This window comes from Macaca nemestrina, chromosome X, assembly GCF_043159975.1.
Source record: "Macaca nemestrina isolate mMacNem1 chromosome X, mMacNem.hap1, whole genome shotgun sequence".
Lineage (NCBI taxonomy): Eukaryota > Metazoa > Chordata > Mammalia > Primates > Cercopithecidae > Macaca > Macaca nemestrina.
The window spans coordinates 149,675,586-149,697,494 of NC_092145.1; the positions used below are offsets into that span (position 1 = coordinate 149,675,586).

At 39.0% G+C, this 21,909-nt stretch overlaps 1 protein-coding gene across 7 annotated transcripts in view; it reads left to right on the forward strand.

The window, feature by feature from the left end:
* Nucleotides 1-21,909, forward strand: part of LOC105478119 (Rho GTPase activating protein 6) — a 542,515-nt gene that overhangs the window by 491,696 nt on the left and 28,910 nt on the right. For all 7 annotated transcript variants that reach the window (XR_011618239.1, XM_011735126.3, XM_071088688.1 and 4 more), the window contains exons 6-9: nt 3,743-3,798; nt 6,324-6,474; nt 7,523-7,671; nt 16,083-16,262. Coding sequence is in view for 6 of the 7 variants with exons in the window: in XM_011735126.3 (XP_011733428.1) it covers nt 3,743-3,798; nt 6,324-6,474; nt 7,523-7,671; nt 16,083-16,262 (536 nt within the window). In the remaining variant the exon portion in view is untranslated. The remainder of the gene's footprint in view (nt 1-3,742; nt 3,799-6,323; nt 6,475-7,522; nt 7,672-16,082; nt 16,263-21,909) is intronic.

Consider the following 21,909-nt stretch of genomic DNA (forward strand, 5'->3'; position numbering starts at 1 on the left):
CCGCAGTTTTTTTTAATAGAAAATACATCATTTTTGATAACAGGTTTATATATTGCCATTTGCATTTTTGTGGAAGCTGTCCACTTAAAATTTCTCCAAGTCACCTTTTGCAACTCAATTCCAGTTACTAAGTTGACTTAAGAATGATATACAGTTCTTTAAAAATTTTTCTGAAATTTAGACTTCTGGCTTATTAAACTGCCATTTTCATAAACTAAATTTGTTTGCTGTAGTGTTAGCATGTGTGTTATGTATGTGGGAAAAGTTTAATTTTTTACTATAAAAATAATATGCTCATTGTAATAAAGTAAATGTGAAAGCAAAGAAAATTCTGAGGCTACCATATAGACATAACTACTATTAACATTCTCATCTGTTTCCTTCTAATAAAAATGGAACTTTATTTAAAATTTGTTAAGGATATATCTCAATTTCTTAATTCATTATAAAGGAAATCACAGGATAACATATGGATGACCTAATAAATTTGTTTATACAAAATTTTAAGTGTAGGTTCTTTTATGTTTTTTTACCTTATCTTTCACATGCCTGTGTATTACCTATGTACCTTGAACGTACGTCTCTTTCTCTACACACAAACACACACACACCGTCATGCACCACATAATGACATTTCCCTCAGTGATGGACTGCATAGGCAATGGGGAGTGCATAAGGTTATAATACTGTATTTTTACTGTACCTTTTCTATATTTAGATACACAAATACCGAAGATTTTGTTACAGTTGCCTATAGTATTCAGCACAGTCACATGCTATACAGGTTAGTAGTGTAGGAGCAGTAGGCTCTACCATATAGCCTAGGTGTATAGTAGGCTATACATCTAGGATTGTGTATGTACACTCTATGATGTTTGCACAATAATGAAATTGCCTAATTTATTGCTTCTATCACTTTGGGAGCTTGAAAACAGGATAATCACACTATTTAAAATAAAATACAGAATTATATTTCTTCATCTGCAAAATGAACATAAGTACCCACCTCAAAAGTTGTGCAATGATTCAATTAATTAATGTGCATACAGTACTTAGAATAGTGCCTGGCATATATTATTATATAGAGAGAAATAGACTCTGAATGAACCAAATGAATCTTCTATGTATGAAATAGAAAACTTTAATAGCAGGTCGCAGTAATTTTAATTTTGGCTGCATGTATTTTTTTATTTTCACATGGTTTCTGAATAATTGAAATTTCTACAGCAGCATGATATCACATAAGGACATTTTCTACACAGGTGGGACTATTCTCTTTCTACCAAGAGATAGAAAACAGAACTAAAAGAAATTGAGATGTTTACTTTGTTTCTGGATGTAAAGAAATAATGTTACAAAGATTTAAGGCTGGGCACTGTGGCTCAAGCCTGTAATCCCAACACTTTGGGAGGCCAAGGCAAGAAGATCACTTGAGCCTGGGAGTTTGAGACCAGCCAGGGTAATATAGCAAGACCCCAATTCTGTATCTAAAAAATACAATTCTTTCTGATTTAATTATATATTGTACTAGTCATAAATTTTTCAGTGGCAAGAGAAAGGAACCCAGATAAAACTAGATTAAGCAAAGTGACCTCCCCCAAATAACAACAACAATCTTTATATACTGGGAGACTGATCTAGATTTAGGCACAGCTGGATCCAGGATTCAAATGATGTCATGAGTGTCCTCTGCTGGCTTTACTCTCAGACCAGCTCTCTTCATGTGGCTTCAAATGGCTGTTAGCAGCTCCAATATCCCATCACTCTCATAATTGATTGTCCCAAATGAAGATAAAATGAGCCACCAGTGAAAGAATATACACGATGCTCATCAATGGCAATGATTAATGACCGGCATAGAAAAAGGAGAACCATTCAGACATATTTCATGCTCCCAAAGGAAGTACACAATACTTTTTGTGAAGTATTCTTGCCCTATAAAATCACACTGCAATCAGAGTAATCTCTGGCTCTAGCTATCTCTTTACAGAAAATAAAGGGGAGAGAAGAACATACAAATGACACCATGGAGTGTCCAAATCCAAACAATATGAAGATCTACAGTAGGAAATAGCTGAGTTTTCTTCACCAAACCAATTATAAGGAAAAGGGAAACAGAGGGAGGAAACACAGATTAAGAGACTAAAAGGCACATCGACTGTATCAGTGTGTGACCCTTATGTGGATGTTGACTGGCAATGTAATGCATTAAGGAACTATTGTTGACATTTATAGTATATTATAGTGAAATTACTTGTGTTTTTAAGAGACCTAATTTTTTAGAACTGAGTTTCTCAACCTCAGCACTGACACTGTATTTTTCACATCTAGGACATGATCCTAGTAAAAGCAATCAGAAATGTGAACAAAAACATGTGCATAGAGTTGTTCACAATAGGGTCATTTATAATAGCAAAATAAGCATGTATATTTTGGGGACCTGTGCACCATTCAGAGGGGAATATGGAGTAAATTATGGCCCATTCATACAATAGAATATTTTGCATCTTTTTTATATTTCCATAGATTTTGGGGGAACAGGTGGTATTTGGTTACACGAGTAAGTTCTTTAGTGGTGGTTTGTGAGATTTTGGTGCACCCACCACCTGAGCAATATACACTATACCAAACTGGTAGTCTTTTATCCCTTTTAAGTGACATTTCCAAGGAATTGTTACTAGCATGAGTGAAAATTCATGTGACATGATAGTGAGGGAAGGGAGTAACATTCTGTCAATAGATATTTTATATATATATATATATATATATATATATATATATATATATATATGCAGCGTTATCTCAACTATGTAAAAATACCTACATTCATGTAGAAAAGGCTGGATTTTAAAAAATGAAAGATTAGCTAGGCATGGTGACTCACACCTGTAATCTCAGCAATTTGGGATGTCGAGGCAGGTGGATCACTTCAGCCCAGGAGTTGAGCTTGAGCCTGGGCAACATGGCAAAACTCTGTCTCTCCAAAAAATACAAAAATTAGTCAGGCATGGAGGCATGGAGGCATGTGCTGGTAGTACCAGCTACTCTGGACACCAAGGTGGGAGAATCACTGGAGCCCAGGAGGTCAAGGCTGCAGTGAGCCATAATCACGCCACTGTATTCCAGCCTGGACAACAAAGTGAGACCCTCTCTCAAAAAAAAAAGAAGGAAGGAAGGAAGGAAGGAAGGAAGGAAGGAAGGAAGGAAGGAAGGAAGGGAGGAAGGGAGGGAGGGAGGGAGGGAGGAAGGGAGGAGAAAAAGAAAAGTAAGAGTGATTATTTCTACATCAGGTATTTCTAAAAGTATATTATTTTTACATTTTTCTGCATTTTCCAGATTTTCTTTAAGAAGCACACTTTAATTATGATCAGACAAACGAGAAATATCTTTTAGAAATTGGTAAAGAGCTAGAATCCCTATAAAATGTGTGTTTAGGTAATAATTCTGAATAATGAAAAAAAGCTCATTTTCTCTGATAAGGAGAAGATTAGAAATATAAAATATCACATGAAAAATATTTGATCAGAAACATTTAACGTAAAATTCTGGTGCGTAAAGGGCTGACCTTTAAGTATCTGGAAAATAGAAATAGTGTGAGATGAAAGAAGTGTTACTGTATGCTGTCAAGTTACTATTGCTCTGCATGTTATGGCACTGTGCTGGCATTCTGCTCTCTATTTTGATTTACTCCAGAGTCTCAAGTCATAAAACAAGACTGTTGATTTTGTTTGCTTATTTGCAGGCCTCCAGACAGTGGGGATATTCCGAGTTGGAAGCTCAAAAAAGAGAGTGAGACAAGTAAGTGAAAAGTAAAGATTATATTTTGTTTCACATGACTTTCAGTTGAATTACCTTTTGCAAAGTTCAAGTTTATACAAATTCCATTTGATCTTTTTTTTTTTTTTTACCCTCCAAGTTATTATAATATAATTGAATTCCAGGAGGTAAAAGGCAACAACTCAGAAATGTTGTTACAGTTAGGATCAAACACTTGAAAGCAAAACGTCTGGATGTATCTGTGCCATGTGCAGCCAAACAAAACTAATTTATAAACATCTTATTGAAAATTGCAAAAGCAGGAAATTCAGAGTGACCAATCAATAAATGATAAAAAATTGCATGTAGCACCCATTTTTACTAAAATGTGATATGAAAAATGCCATTAACATTCCCTTCACATAAGATGCTATTTTTATAGCTTTACTTTATCAAAAATAAATAATTCTTATGAAGTTTCCATAGAACCATTGACCCCCAGTTTGCTTTTCACATAGGGACTGTGCTCCTTTGTTTCCTTCAGCCCTGTGCAACATTCCTGCAACTGAAGTTTGATATTAGACCTTCAACAATAGGTTCCTATGATGAGGCAGGTATTTGTGTTCGTGATGGCTTCATAAAAGGCAAACCATCCTTTGGGAAAAGAGTTCATTTGTTGGTGAAGGAAAATTAAAGCATTATTTTCTTCCTGTTGTTTTCAATGGAAGGAAATAAGGAACTCAGCAACTCAAAAATGAATTCAAATGAAAACAAATTTTAGTTGGAAGAAGCTGAAGAAATGATATTTGTTCATATTATTGAAAGTAATTGAAATAAATACTTCATCTATCTTTTTTTGTCAAGACAAAAAAGGCTTTCAATGGAAATATGTTTTCTGATTGGTTGGTTGGTTTTTATTCTTAATAGTCACACAAGAAACAACATTAAATGGATCAACATTTAATGTTTCATAACAGAACTTGCAGGAAGATAGTATGGTAATATTTCATAGGCCTCTCACCTGTGCAGGATTGCAGAATATTTTTACAAATATTATCTCATTGAATCTGCCAACCGCTGTGACAGTAGCCTCTTTGACCCACTTCTGTCAAGGCTTAGAGAGATTAAGAAACATAATTCAAGATTACACAATTTAACCAGTCACCATTAACTTCATAGGCCAAGCTCTTTGCATGTTCCATTCTTTCTGCCTGCATGTATGGTCGGAAAAGAAGCATGGTGTGTTTGAATGATCACAAGTTGGAGGAGTGCCAGTGGAAGCCTTCTTTGTTTTGGCTGCCTGACACACGCTGATGGCGTGTTGTCTGGAATCAATGAGTAGTTCAGGACAGTGATGGGTATTCATTCTCATCAGGTGGACAGGTAGCGAGTGCCAGAAATTACTCATCAGTTATATCTGGATCCATTAAAGGGGAAACCTTTGCATGGAGTTGTATTTAAGGATTACCCAATAAAAATATAATCAGTGTTTACTTAGAAGTAGATTTCAAGTATGAAATATGCCCTAACTCACTCATCATTTTACTTTATTATATAACCCCTTATGCACCCTGCACTTTTTCCTTAGATCACTAACCACAATGTTAAGAGTGAATTATTTGTGGGATTACCTGCTTATCACCTTGTTTCTCTAGATGGACTTTGCCTCTTTATTCACTAGTGTATTTTGTGGGCTTGTAACAGGGTCTGACACAGGAAATGTGTAGTAATCTTTGTTGAATTAATGGATGGATGAAAGATTGAAAAACAAATAAACTCTTAGAGAAGTTTGTTGCATAGTGTAGGTTTATGAACTTACATAATTATTTCTACAGCAGAGAACAATGCATAAGAAAAGTTGAGATGCTACAGATAAAAGTAGGGTGTGGAGTTATTACTCTCTTGCCACTGTGTTTTCTTGCTGCTGTAAGTGATAATAGACCTAATATAATGATTAAGGCAGGAAATCCTTCTGGTAATTGTTAATAAGACTACTTTGACAAATCTAAGACAGCTTTTATTTAGTTATTGTCATCTTTTAAGTCTTAGTCATAAATCTCTTATCAGGGCTCTTAATTTCATTTGTGCAGGAAAAAAAAATCTCTTTGCTTTCTTGCTGAGTGATTCAGTAAAATATCAACATTCAAACATGGCAGAATTGGTGACACACAGAAACGCTGTGTAATAGATTAATTCCTCCCTCCCACATTTATAGTTGACCTAAATTGTCTTCCACCTCTTAGGTGTTCCTCCTAACCTGGTTGTCATTACTAAGCCATTCTGCATACATCATTAACAATAAATCCACAGATAGTTTTATTTAGTGCTTATATATATATACATATATACACATATATGCACATATATACACATATACACATATATATATATTCGTAACTGGACTGTGTAAACTCAGCAGATCAAGGTGAGGATGTTGTTTGCTTCTCCTTCTTGGGGTCTGTGCAGACTTAACTCCAGATACTACATGTCACAGCACTTCTTTTGCTGGGCACTGCACATTGAGGTATGGTGTTACGTGACTGCCACTCAAACCGTTGTTTTTCCAGTTACGTGAGGAATTTGACCGTGGGATTGATGTCTCTCTGGAGGAGGAGCACAGTGTTCATGATGTGGCAGCCTTGCTCAAAGAGTTCCTGAGGGACATGCCGGACCCCCTTCTCACCAGGGAGCTGTACACAGCTTTCATCAACACTCTCTGTGCGTAATACAGTCATATGTGGGAAAGTGGCCCTGGAATACTAAGATGTCCAACTCATTCATCATAACTTTATGCATATCTTTCCTGATAATTTTTTGTCCTTATTTATCAATCTCTAAAGAGTGAGCTATTTGGGGGAATTTCTCAGATTTACCCTGGGAATAATTAGCAAGAAGAAAGTTGCAGTAAAACAAATGGAAATAACCAAGAAGAATTTGAGATACTTTCAAATGACCCAAGAAAAGTAGAAAGTGCTATGAGTTAGTGCTTAGAGTACCAACAAGAGTTCACATTGAGTCTGTGCCTAAAAATGAGCTTGTGTTTCTAGTGCGAAGAAGGAGGCAACTATGGGAACCCAGAGTGAGAAAGGAGGAAAGCAACATTCCAGGGGAAGCAAGATGTCATAGCCCAGTGCCAGGGTTTTCAACATAGCTGCTTCTGGGCTGTAGCTACAGATCCTATGAAGAAGAAAAAAAAGGAGGAGGTAGAGGAGAGATAGGCCAAACCTGGGTCAGCCTCCATACATTTCTTCCTCCAATGCTACAATTCCAATAGGATCACAACAGAGAGAGAATACATTGTCTTTGCTGTATCATGGTTATTGCCAACAAAATATCTGTCTCTTGTGAATTGCTCAACAGAAAAGAGCCTTAAATTCATTATAAACAAATTTCAGAATGTTCACCAATTTTCAGCCATTGTTAATAAATATTTACCAAAAATGGAAGACTGGAATCCTTAAACTAGGTGATGAGTAATGCCAGGGAAGGGGAGAGAAGAAAGTAAGGGAAATTGAGTTACCTTTTATTTTAACCTGGATTACAGTTATTTTTCTAGATATTACACTTCTCCAGGTCTAATTTGGCTTTATATATTTCATAGAATCTTACTGGTAAATTGCTAAAGCAATGGGCAAATGAGTGAAGGCATGAAATGGGACTTGCCTTGATAATCCCTTTCTTAAGACAATTGAGAGGAGGCCTTTCCTCTGTGCCTGAATGGTATGGGCTCCCCTTTTATTTGAGTACCTCTTTTTGCCTTGCTTAGTATTGGAGCCAGAGGAACAGCTGGGCACCTTGCAGCTCCTCATATACCTTCTACCTCCCTGCAATTGTGACACCCTCCACCGCCTCCTACAGTTCCTCTCCATCGTTGCCAGGCATGCCGATGACAACATCAGCAAAGACGGGCAAGAGGTAAGACGCCTTTGCTGCCATAGACACTGTGACTCTTCCTCTCCCCTATTTTAAAAGGGCATACCACCAAAATGGCCAAACATTTTGCCTGGAGGTAATGACATCTCCCCTTCTCCAACCTAGCTGTCTCTGTAGGAAGAGACTAATGCAGGGCCTTCTCTGGAGGGACAGTTCCTAAGAGTGCATGGGCCATGAGTCTCCTTATAAGTTTCGAGTATACTTCCAAATGAGGCTGTCATTTTCCATGATGAGGCTTTACTCAAGACTGGACTTCCATTTGTAAAGAAGAAAAACAATGCACTACAGAAGTGCTTGCAACCATGTAAAAGTAGAATGATGGGGGTGGGAGGAGATTGTTATCCTTGTAATTGATTTACCTGCTGCTATAACTTGAAGCCCAAATATGATGTCACCTCTTTATTTTTCCAGTTTGTCCCGGGAGCTCCCATCTGTACTAAGAGAAAGAAGTCTAGTATCTCCCTTTTGAGGGATCCTTTCCTTTCTTAAACCTTCCCCCAAAAACAGGGACTTGCTCAATGCAAGGGACGGTCAGTTCTGCTTCCAAACCAGGTGTGGAGGAAACTAGGTCTCATCTGCTGACCATTGCCATTGTGTCTTGATGTCACATGGTATCAACTGCTCAAAGCAGGTTGTACATAGTCCCACAGACTCTTTAGAAATGTTCTTGTTGGATCTGATCCCCAGTCAGGCCCCAGTGTGCCCCGCCACCAAATCAAAGATCTTGGGTTCTGGTTCTCTTTGGTTACACTCATATTTCAAGATTTTTTTGTTGTTGTTTCACCCTCGGAGAAATGAGATGCTGGCTTCAATTTTAAGTTGCTTACTAATAGCCAACCTATTTAATCTTCACCTTAACAAGAGACACCCCCTTCCCTCTTTGATACCACGCAGTTATACCTCTCCCTGACCTCGGATGCCTCAGGAGATTTTAGACTCTTTAATAAGCTAACATGCACTGTAAATTAACAAGGGGCCAGAGGCATTCCAAACTTACTTAACCACAGGAACTTTTTTGTAAATCCTTGTAAAACAAAGCTCAGCTGCACTGTGGCTTCAATTCTGTGTTTGTCAAATTTCTTTCCCAAAGAACATGGTTATAACGAGAACACTTGGACACAGGAGGGGGAACATCACACACCGGGGCCTGTCGTGGGGTGGGGGGAGGGGAGAGGGATAACATTAGGAGATATACCTAATGTAAATGATGAGTTAATGGGTGCAGCACACCAACATGGCACATGTATACATATGTAACAAACCTGCACATTGTGCACATGTACCCTAGAACTTAAAGTATAATAAAAAATAACTAAATAAATAAATAACGTGGTTATATATAATTTTTTCACTCTAATCCAGAAAGGCAATTCTGCATTTCTTCTTGTCCCCCTCCTTATGGGTGTGAGAATGGAACTCTCCTGACTTAGCCATTTATCTCTATAGAAGTTATAATTAGTGAAGCCCCAGATGGCTTCAGGTTTCATAATATGGCACTGACACCTTATTTCAGCATACACAGCTCTTTGATGGGCATACTATAATTCTCATAATTGTTAAGTAGTTTTATTACTCATTTGGATGCCAGCCTTTATCAACTACAGTTATAACAGAAGCTGTAAGCATTATCTGCCTAATTGCTTGGGGAAAGCAGAGCTCTGTGTTTAAAGGTACTTCAGTCACTTCTCTGACATTTCTTAAGTACTATGTGAGAAGGAGAAAATTGGGTCTCAGGTAATTAAGAAGGCATTGAAGAAAGCAAAATGTCCAATTGAACTCATTATTGCCCTTTTAGAATCATTTTCAGACATTCTTTCCATTCAAATGCTGAACAAATCTCCCTTGCCTATGCCAAAAAGAAGAAAATATTCTTGGATAGGTGTAAATGAAACAGTATGCTGGAATATTAGCTACAATTTATGTCTCTCCTTCCATGAGCTGGCTTTGTGCTAGGGAATACACACACACACACACACATACATACAAATCCTCTTAACAGGCAAGAGAGAGATCACTGTCTCCATGTTACAGAAGTGAAAACTTAGGGCCGGGGGGCTAAGTAACTTACGTAGCAACCCACAGAGAGCTTCCACTTAAGGTTGTACAAGTGGCATATTAGTGCATTTCACAACTCTAGGGGAGGTGCCATGGACTCCATAGTCACTGTAGATTTGCATAGTTATTAGGACCATATCCCAGTGGATGATAGAAAAAGATCTTGAAGAAGGGCAATGTCATTATACTGGTTAATGGGTCTGGTTGGTCCCCTTACTAGCAAAGTCCAAGCTGTGTATAGAACCTGAGACAACTAAGAGAAAAGAAAAAGTCTTACTAGCAAAGTCCAAGCTGTGTATAGAACCTGAGCCAGTCTAACAGAATAGGAATTATAAGAAAAAAAAACTGTACTGGGGTCTAGGTCAGGGTTTCTCAGCCTCTGCACAATTGATATTTGGAGCTAGGAATTCTTTGTCATGGGGCTGTCCTGTGCATTGTAGGATGTTTAGCAGCATCCCCGGCCTCTACCCAGTAGATGCCAGTAGTAGTACATATCCTCTCCCACCAAGTTGTGACAACCAAAAATATCTCCAAACATTTCCAAGTCTTCCCTCAGGGGAAGGGTTCAAAATCACCCCTGGTTGAGAGTGCTTGATAGCTCTTTAATTCACTGACCATGTGTTGTCGGGAAAATCTATTAACTTTCCTATACCTGGGTCTCCTCATCTGAACTTGAGGAATGAAAATTCTTCAACCAGACTTGAAGAGTGGTTGAGAGACCTAGTTTACTGTAAGGAATATGAAATTATCCTGGTGATGGTGAAGTTGTAGAAGGAAGCCAGGGTTTACAAGGGTTTCTAGACACTCTTGACCTAAACATTGCATCAAAATGAAAGACTAATAGCCAAAGATTCAAGCAGCAGGATAAATATAAGGAAAGCATTGCTTCCGTGAAATCGTTAGCAGTGACAGGAGAGCAGGCAGCTCTCACAGCCATTGTGAACTATAGTAAAGGCTACGGAGCAGTGAAGTACTGAGGGAGACAGTGGGAAATTGGGCCATGTTCATAAGTGCTGAATGCCTCTGTGCAGGGCAGGCGGTTGATTCTTTTAAGTTGTGAATCCTTGGAAGGATTCAACTAATGGGTGATATAATCCATGTTGTAGATTGGCTAGAGACAAGGGGAGAGTGAGTTAGGAGGCTTTTGTATCAATAGTAATATGGACAACAGTAATTCCTGTTATAAACGTTTCCATGTAAGAACGGCCTTGATGGGGGGGCCAGGCGCGGTGGCTCACACCTGTAATCCCAGCACTCTGGGAGGCCGAGGTGGGCGGATCACGAGGTCAGGAGATCGAGACCATCCTGGCTAACACGGTGAAACCCCCATCTCTACTAAAAAAAATAAAAAAAAAAATTAGCTGGGCGTGGTGGTGGGCGCCTCTAGTCCCAGCTACTCAGGAGGCTGAGGCAGGAGAATGGTGTGAACCCGGGAGGCGGAACTTGCAGTGAGCCGAGATCATGCCACTGCATTCCAGCCTGAGCAACAGAGCGAGACTCCATCTCAAAAATAAATAAATAAATATAAAAGAATGGCCTTGGGATTTGAACCATGCATGTCCTGAGCATCTACCCTAAGTTCCTTTAAACCAGTGACTATTGCTCAGAGATTTTCTAATGACTGGCCTCAGGATACAATGGCATCTAAGAGGTGGAGGAGGTGAGGACACAAGGTAAATATAGAATTAGGGAATGCACTGCAGAGTCATTGCAGACATTCAGAGAAGTGATGAGCATGGGCCAGAAAAGTTAGGAATGGCTTCAAGGAGGTTGAATTTAAGATGCATATCAAAGGGTGCGTAGGGATTGAGTACATGGGCCACATAAGCACAGCATTGGGATGGGAGTTAGCCAAACCTCTTCTGTTAGAAGTCATGGGTAGAGGGAGAGGATCAAGAGAAGAGTTATTATTTTTTAGTCGATTTGGCATGAGCAGGTAGAGAATATTGAATGGGCAGACTGGAGTAAAGCTAAATATCAAACTGTAAAATATGGTCAAAACCCAACATTTTTCAACTTCTTCTCTTACCTATTTTTTAGTGTGTATCATCTATTTGTTAGGGTGTTGTTTGGGGGGATTGCAACATAGATGAAACCTGAAGCAGATTGTCAAGAAGCTTGAAAGCTCACACAGGTTCTGCCAGAACCTTTCTGCATAACTTGTCTTTGTGAAAGAGAGGAAGAGGAAGGAAAACAGAGTTGGGATGGGGGATGGTCTTAGCTTCCTCATCTACAAAATGAACATAATATTTCCTCTTTGATATGTGCTTAAAATTCAATGCATCATTCACTGGTGAGGTCTTAAAGATGTCTAAAAGAAGGGCATGAGAAAAATTGTTGACCAGTCAATCAGTGCTTTTTTGGGAAAAAATAGCAGTATTTTATTGAATTGTGGTGTTTTGCTATCTTGTGTTTGTTTTGTTTTCTTCTATTTTGTTTAGTTTGCTATTTGCTTTGCTCCTTAGGGAAAAGAGAAATTCCCAAGTGTAAGAAACATTGCATTTCTTCAAGAAAGAATATAGCAGGAACAAAATTGAAACCTTCTGAGCAGTGGTTTTTCAGAGTTCAAGAACCCCCTGGCACTGCATGGAAAATGTGGTGTTGAATATGCAGTTGTTTGGTGAGAGTCCATAGCTGGCATTGAGTTCTCAAAGGGTCTATGAGGCAAAAAAGAAGTTACAAATACCATTGTAGGGCCATGATTACTGATCTTTGAGGAGGTACATGCCTCTAGGAAATGGTAGGTTGGCTTTGAAACTTAGCAAGACCTGTGTCTCCCCTCACCCTCATCCAGCCCTGTTTTAAAGCTCGTTTTCCCATTTCACCATGCCATGGCTGGGTCTGCCAAGCAACAGGAAACGGGAAGAGATGTAGCAATGGGATGAAGAGGGCAGGGCTGCCTAGAGTGGGGCCACCAGCTTTGCTTCTTGCTATACCATCTCCTGGCTCTGAGCTTTGGGCATCACTTCCCTTGTCTATAAAATAGGGACAACAGCAGCAGCTGCTTCTTAAGCTTATAATGAGAAAGAATTGCAATGGCCAGTGGAAAGCCCCTAGCCTGGTACCTGTACATACTAGACTTTTAACAGATATGAGCTATTCATATGAAGTTTAGAAATAACCTAGGATGTTCATTTAGTGAAGATAAAAGTTTTCTTGAATTGCTAGCTAATTAAAAAATGAAGTAATGGCCTGGCTCGAGGGTACATTGTATTACCTAGATACAACCATATAGTATATATAAAAATATATGCTGAAACACATGGAGAAAAGGTGGATGTTGCCTGGGAGCAAGTCTCCTTTCCATGTTACAAAACAATAAAACACAATAAACCCCAAAAGTGTTAAACCCCAAGCAGCTTGGTCTGCAGCTGGAATCTGTGTGCAGTTTTACAGATGGGTTGTATTCCATTCCCAGAATAGCAACAGGAGAAGGAAAGAGCGGAAACAGAGCTCTAGATTGTTCTTGTATGAAACATTCTTTTAAAAGAAAACAAAATCTTCCATTTGTTAATGTTTTTTTAAAAAATGAGAAAACCCTAATATGACTTTAAAGGGGTAAGGGGAAACACTCCAAATACTTCTGAGTTCTAAAGGGAGGAATCTGAAAATGACATGTATTTGATTTTCACCTTAACCATGAATTTTCAGGAAAAGAAATGAAAAATAAAATGAAAACTTATCAATGAAATACAAAACTTATCAATGAAATAAAACAAAGAAAAATGATTGAACGATCCTACATAAAGGGTACTTTCTTTCAAATTGTGTTTATCACATGAAATAATATGCCTTGGTGGCCAATCATTCACCTAAAAACAGCCTTGCCTTCTAAAAATACTACAACTCGTGCACCATGCTGGGATTATAGGGCAGGGCAGCCACCAACTCGTGACTCCACAGGATGAGAGTGGGGCTCAGAGGGCTTTGTTTCAGCTGTTCATCAGGACTCCTGAATTCTATGCTGGGCACCCAGGTGCTTCTCAAAGGCTGTGTAGATCTTCCCAGGCAAAAGATCCCCACCAAGCAGACACAGTTCCCATACTGATCCTGACACTCAATTGATATTGGCAAGATAAATAAAAATTCATGCAGACCAGTGGTTCTCAACCAGGAGCAATTTTACCCCACAAGGGACATGCGACCATGTCTAGAGATAATTCTGGTTGTCACAACTGTAGGTTGAGGGTAGGGGTGGCTCCTGGCATCTAGTGGGCTGAGGCCAGGGGTGCTGTTCCACATCCTGTGATGCACAGGACAGCCCCCACAGCAAAGAATGATCTGGCCTTACATGTCACTAGTGCCAAGGTAGAGAAACCCTAGCCTAGAGAAACTTACTCAGACTCTCCCATTCACCTGAAAAAAGAGACAAGTAGAAAAAATTCCCAAACCTTTAAAAATGTTCATATTCCTTATTACAACAAGTCAACTTGTAGGAATTTACTCCTAAAAAGTGCTGACCCACGCTCACAAAATGTCTTTTCAAGGGTATTTTTTGTACCATTGCTTATAATAACAAAATTCAAGACGACATCAATGCCTATCAGTTGACTGTGGTTAAAACACATCATGGTTTATTCATGCAGTGGGATTCTAGGGGCCAATGAAGACTGAAGACAGGATATTTTCGTAGTGGAAAGATTATTGTAACACACTGTTAAGAGACAGTAAGCAAATTACAAAATAATATATGGATGTGATCCCAGTTTTAAAGAAGAAAATATCAGGTATACATGTATATATGTGCACAGGAAGGCATTGGAATGGCTGATTCTTGGCAGTGGTGAAATTATGGGCATTTTTTTTCCTTTTGCTTACCTGTACTTTCTAATTATTAATATATTGAATATGAGTAATTTTTTATACTTCAAGCTAAAACATAGTTCCCTTTCTTCACCCTGTACTCCCCTTTAGCTCCTCCTATATTTCTTCTTCCTCCTTCTCTGTGATATCTTTTGAAGAAAGTGTCTACATTCACTGTTTCCACTTCTGCAACTGTGGCTCATTCCTGCCACACCACTGACATGACTCTTAGCTGGGACATCAGAACCATCAGAGAGTCCATTCTGGAGGGAAGGGTCACATCTCGATGACCCTCTGCCACAGTTGATAACTCACTTGAAACACCCCTGTTATTTCTTCTTGGACAGAGGTTTCTTTTTTTTCTAACTTCTCAACCATTCTTGGCCTCCTTCATCAGCTGCTCCTTAAGGGTGCTGGAGTCTCCAGGAACCCCTTGTCAGCCCTTCATGTTCCTCACTTAACTGTCCTTCCATTTTTTCATTTGTTTAAACACAAGATCCTTACCCTCTGCATTATCCTCCTCACCCTTCACCCCCTCCATAACTCTGGAAGCTGCTCTTCATCCCTACTTCTTCCTTCCTAGTTCAGATACTAGCTGCTGTGGCCTAGACTGTTGTGGTATGTCCCAGGTAGTCCTACTTTCTTGCATCCCCCATCCCCTGTTCCATAGATTGCTCTTCCTGAAATGCAGATTCCATTTCCATTCTACTCTGTTCAGAATCCTCTTGCCCTTAGATCACAATTTGAATTCCTTTGTCTGACACACGAAGATCATCTCACCTGGCCCTTGCCTGTCTTTCCTGCAGAACTCCCTACCACACTGAGCTTCCTGGGGCTCCATGACATATTTTAGATGTTTCTGTCTTTGCATGTGTGGTGCTTTCTCCATTGTAAAGTTACCCCCTACCCAAGATCCTTTGCTTTTCAGCCTGGCAAACTCTTCTTCTTTTGAGAGTTTGTGCAAATGCTTCTGCCTCTGTGGTAGTGACCCTGGGGCCTTCGGAGTTGAGAGCTTTATACTTTGTACTTATTACCTGTAATTGATAGGCTTATTTCCTCCCTAGAATGAGAGCCCTTTAAAATAAGGACTGTGTTGTAATCATGGTTGGAAAAGTTTTAAAATAATTAAAATATATGAAAAATGCCCAGCCTCTGATAGGTGCTGAGTGGATGGATCAGTGGTGAGATTATGGATTGATGGATGGAGAAATGACTAGATGGATGGATGGGTGTCAATATTTCTTAAGTGCAAACAGGATAGAAATTTTATATAGTACCCATTTTACAATAAACGACTTAGAGTTGCAAATTTTTACTCTATATGCTATTGAGATGATCATTGAACTATAAGGTTCAATCCAAGATATGAAAGCAAAAGGAAAATCATGGTGCCCTCCATGGATTCTAATAGAGATGATGGTATCCTTGAAGGATAAAAAAAAAAAAGGATAGTAAAAGGTTTCCTTGATTACTGAATCACCCAGTATTTTGAAGGGCAAACATAACAACAGTCCTTGTGTTCTGTTCTCTCATAGGTCACTGGGAATAAAATGACATCTCTAAACTTAGCCACCATATTTGGACCCAACCTGCTGCACAAGCAGAAGTCATCAGACAAAGAATTCTCAGTCCAGAGTTCAGCCCGGGCTGAGGAGAGCACAGCCATCATCGCTGTGGTGCAAAAGATGATTGAAAATTATGAAGCCCTGTTCATGGTAGGTGGCCCTTCTGTGGCAAGACATCGTAGCAAACTGCCTATTGGTTGCCTCTGGAGGCAGGATGAAATTCTAATAGACCACCCTCTGGGGTGCAGTGCTGCTTACTGAATTCATTGGAAGTCAGGCAGTTTCAGCAGGAGTAGAAATTTGCACAACTATGATGTCATTTCGAGTTTGTGATTCCATGTTTAAACAAACATACCAAATTATAATTTTCATTTTGTTGTCCTCTAAACCATGGTCACATTTTGGAGTCATTTAATTATAAAGCAGTGTCCTTGCTCAAGATGTTAATAAAACCCTTCTTTATGGAATTCTGTGTCCCTCATGAATTCATGTATTCATAAGCATCCTCAGTGGTTTCACCTCCTCCAAGGTCAATCTTGACATTTTACCTCCTACACGAAGCTTCACCTGTCCTTCCTTTGTCATTCCCCTGCCACTTCTCTGTCTCCTGAACTCCATTACTGTCCTTACTGATGTTTATCTTACCCAACATTGTGTATAGTTGTTTATGACCATTTCCCCTAGTAGAGTATAAATGCATTTAAAACAAGGACTGCACCCTTGTTATCTCCTCTCCATATCCTCTGTACACTTTTGGAAAGCCCTCCATCTGGCAGGCACTCAATAAATATTTTTTTGATTTGTATTGAATTACCAGTTCCTGTTTTCCTTCATCAAACTGCATTGCTTGCTACAACTTCCCTTGAAACATTAAAACAAATGCCAACTCTCTTCTATTTCTGTTCACCACTAATATTGCATGTCAAAATTTACAGGAACCTTCTTCATGTTTTTTCTCCCATTTCTCTTGTCAATTTGCAAACGCTATAAAGTCTGCCTTTTCCACTAGAGCCTTTTGTGGCTCCTTCAACCAAGAATTCTAGTTACTTCTTTTAAATTTCTTTAGTAATTTGTCTACACTTATCAAGTGCTTTGCATTAGATTTATGTCCATGCTTGTCTTATACCAATTATTTTTTGTAAATTTGAGACCCAGTGGTTTAGAATATTTGCCCTCTGTGTCTTACCTACATGATTGTAACGAAGTAATTCAATACTCATTAAACATCAACTCTAGCTTTAGAAATGGGAAAAACAAAAAGATGATGTAATTCTCAGGGTGGTGACCAGAATCATTTGATATGTGAAAGTATTGTTAAAACTGTAGCAGTTTATGCAAGTGTTAATTAATAATTATATTAGTTGGGTAACACGTGCTGCCTCAAATCTCAGTACTTTAACACAGAAATAAATATCACCCTGACATAAAGTTTAATCAGGTGTTAGGTGGACAACCTTCCAGGTGGTGATTTAGGAATCCCAGCTCCTTGTATTTCGAGGCTCTGACATTTTTTAGGGTTTTACAGGCAACCCCAGAAAGGTCACCCATCTTGTCCACTCAAATTTCATTGGCCAGAACTTATGCACAAGCCACACTTAACTTCAAGGGAGGCTTGGAAATGCGTCCTGGTTGGATGCCCAGGAGGAAGAGCAAATGAAAAGTTCACTAAGGTAGAAGGACATCTCCTGTTTGTGTCTTTGAAGCATTGCCCCTGGGTTGCATATGCTAAGCTCTCAAAAAATGTTGAATTAATAATTGATTCTATATAAAATTTACACTTCAGCCTAAATCCTCATAACTACATATTTGGATGAATCAAATATCAGAACTTTTCAACATTTTCATCAAGTTTAAGTCACATATCATCTTGCCAAGTAGTCTTGGCATTACTTCATGTTCTCTGGATTATTTTTAACAAAATACTTCTCATCAAAGTTAATTCTATTATCTAAGTAAAATTCTCCTTTATATGAAACCACATATCATCGAGCATTTCTTTTCAACTCAGATACCAACAAAACTTTTCCTGGCTTCTTTGAAAATACAGCTGCTGCCATTTTAATTGTGTCATACCTTTTCTTTCCATTTCATGCCACCTGAATTACTAACAACAGTATAAAAACATCAGTATTCTACCTTTTCCAGCTTTTCCCAAATCTGATCTTTGTTTGCCATTCTCTGTAGGGATTGATGTCGACATTCTCTCATATTTTTGGTCTCCAGTTACAATCTTTACTTCTCATAGGGCCTTTCCTGGCCACCTTGTCTAAAATGCACCTCCACCCACCATCGCACACATACACACACACACACATCATCACTCCCTATTTCCTTTCCCTGCTTTTTCCCCTTAGCACTCACCACTGTTAACACTGGGTTTTACAAATTTCTCGTTTTATGTTCCCTGCTCCCTAGGAATGTAAACTACATGACAGGATGATTTTTTGGGTCCATTTCTATCTGTAGTACTTTCTTTACTGCATTACCCCTGTGCCTGGGACATGGTAGGAACACAATAAATATTGGTTGAATTAATGAATGACTCAATGGTTGTTCTGTGACATATGATTTCCATATTACCGAGCCTTACTCCTTTTACGTATGAAAAGATTTGGGCATGGAGAAATTAAGGATACCTTTCTTGGAGTAAGTTAACCATTAATATAATCATTCTTGATCTCTATAGAAGGATTATAGTAATCATATATTCAGAAAAATAACAGTGCAGTGGGAGGAAGAGGGACACAAATATCTCAAGCCTTGGTCTATGAAAAGAAACTGACTCTGGAACCAGAAAATTTACTATCGTCCTGTCCCTGTTATATATTGGCTACATGACCTCATCTTCCTCTGTTTCTATTTCTTTAGTTATCAAATACTAGATTTGAATGAATAATAGCTAAGATCCCTTCTGGTTCTAAAATCTGCATGGTTCTATGCCCTAGCACTGACTTCCCTTCCTTCCTTTTTTAAAGCACAGAAGAAAATTAATCTCATCACATTTTGGATTCTCTTGGCATATTGGCAGTTCAGAAACTAGTTGGCTACACCAAGGCTGGTGGTTGGTCAGCAAAGCTGATCTGCATGGGTGGACAAAAATGTAATCGTGTATATAGCTATTTTGTTTTGTTTTGTTTGGCTTTTTAAAGAAGTTTTCAGAATTATTATAATTCCAAAGAAGGATGAGCTAGTCAGGGCCTGATGGTTAAAAGTAGTTAGTTATTGTGCAGTTTCACAGTCCTTGGGTTTAGGAGCTTGGAAAGGGAGGTGTCACTTCTATTAGCATTAGAAAGGAAGACTTGTTAGGAAAGGTAGCTGTGAGCTTGTCCTGGAAGGCAGAACAGACCTGGAGGCAGTGATTCCATAAAGTAACTGGTGGAAGGGCTATAGAAGCTCACAGAGGCCTGGCAGGGACCCAAAATTTGTTCTGAGTGTTCTATCGTCCTTCATTTCCTGATGCTGAGACTGCCTCTTTCAAGTGGCCACTCTCTGAGTTAATGGAAAAGGGCAGAAAAGAACCTGGCTTCGTCCTGTAATACAGAAGAGGCACCTAGATGCAGAGGTTGACACACAATTTAAGAGTCTGGCTAGGACAGTCTTTTGCATTGGTTGTTTGCTTTTCAGGTACTGGTTTGGAAATTCTTGAGCTGGAAATAGATCATAATAGCAGATATCATGACCACAGGTATCAAAATACGAAGGCAGTAGATTATAATGGTGGTTCTCAAACTTGAGTGTGCAGCAGAGTTGCAAGGAAACTTAGACATTCAGATTCCTAGGATGCACTCCAGAGAGTCAGATTGAGCAGCACTGGGATGGGGTCCAGAAATCTGCACTTTCTAGTGAAGATCTCCACAGAGTTCTGGTAGTTTCCTAACCACACCTTTGGAAACCATATCTTGGGAAACACTGGTATGGTAGAAAGACCATGTGCATTGGAATATGAGCTACCAAAATTCAAATCCCTGCTCAGCCACTTATTTGGTATGTAATCTTGGGCCCCCCCAGTTAATTTCCCTAGCCAAAAGATGAAACAACATGACCTAATTTACAGGATTGTTATAAGAATTAGAAATGACATTTTAAGGCACCTAGAACAGAATTAACATACACTAGGCATTAAAAAAAAGATTTCTGCTATTATTATTACATTAAGGTGATAAGGTGCCTGCTCTATCAAAGCATATTTGGGTGTTTTCTTGGAAATCAAGCCCACTCTGCCCACTGTGTATAACGCTGTGACCTGATCCCACACATACATACTCCTAGGCCCTTACTCTGCTCTTCTTTTTATTCCATAGCATTTATTACCTTTTAACCCACTATATAATTTACTTATTTTTATGCTTATTGAAACCTAATAAAATACAAACCTGATAAAGGCAGAGATTTTTTTTTAATTAAAGTTCTAGGGTACATGTGCATAACGTGCAGGTTTGTTACATATGTATACTTGTGCCATGTTGGTGTGCTGCACCCATCAACTCGTCAGCACCCATCAACTCGTCATTTACATCAGGTGAGATTTTTGTTTGTTCTGTTCACTGACATTCACAACAGCTAGAAAGTACATAGCAGAAGATGGGTGCTCAGTAATTATTTGTTGAATAAATACTGCAATTCTGTATTACTAGAAAAAAAATGTATTTTTGATGTTTGGATTTTGTCCAGTGTCCATACTGCTTATATTCCCGTATCTTTAAGTCATGACCCTCCACTTCTGATATCAACACCTATTGAAAAACTGGCTAACATAAAATGATACTCTGTGGGAGCACTGGAAATCAAGGATAAGAATCATGAATATCTAGACAAAGTCATTGGTATTATCCTAACCAGAAAGTTCTCACTGGCTAAATCATTGATACATGAATTGTTCTGAGAGTTGTTGCTTCTGTAACTAATATTGGGAATTCCAGAGAAAACTCATCATTGCTCTTGGGATTAGTAAGAACTTCAGAGCAAATGGAGAAAACTGTCAGCTTCTTCTAAGGGCTGATATTAAACAATTCTTACTAGGGCTCCTTCTTAGGAGAAGGGCAAGAAAGAGAAGACACCACCCTTGTAAGCTGATGAAAAGTCCGGAGTGCAGTGGAGACGTGGGAAAGCCAGTGTGTTCCCACCCCACTGAGTTGTCAGCCTGAACTGGGGACCAGCTTAGTGCACGTGGGAAATTTCAAATGAGCACTACTGGGAGCAAGGGTCAGAGGCTGTGATGAGGATTCCAAGTCAGAAGCCAAACTTTGCTTTGTGTTCTCTTCATTCCCCGATGCAAATCGCATTTTCTTAAAGCCTCTTTGCACGCCAAGTCAAAGAGTCAAGCATTCATCCAGGCCATCAAGCAAGAAACCACCCCTCCCAGTATATCCACATAATTATATATGATTTCCATTTCCTTTTCTATATATCACAAATACCACTGTCTATGTGCCAGGGATGGGCTACCCATTACATACATCATTGGCTTGTTTAAATCTCACTACCATTTCAAGAGGAGTAAGCCAAGTTCATTTGCCCAAGTGACGCAGTGACTAAATTAATTATTTCTACAGCATGATGCCTCCTCACACAAAAGAAGAGGCACTTTGATGTGGTATCTCAGATATGGAGTCCATTTGTGGAGAAAGAATAAGAAAATATATTTCAGCCAATCTGAAAATGAGGAATGAAGACGTTTAACAGCAGTAATACTGCTGGACTAATAGCACCCCTGATGTTCAGGCCAGCAGATGGCTTCAAGAGCCAGCAAGTGTTCCTGCTATAGCCTGCTCACTTTGGCCCTGTCTGCAAAGACAGA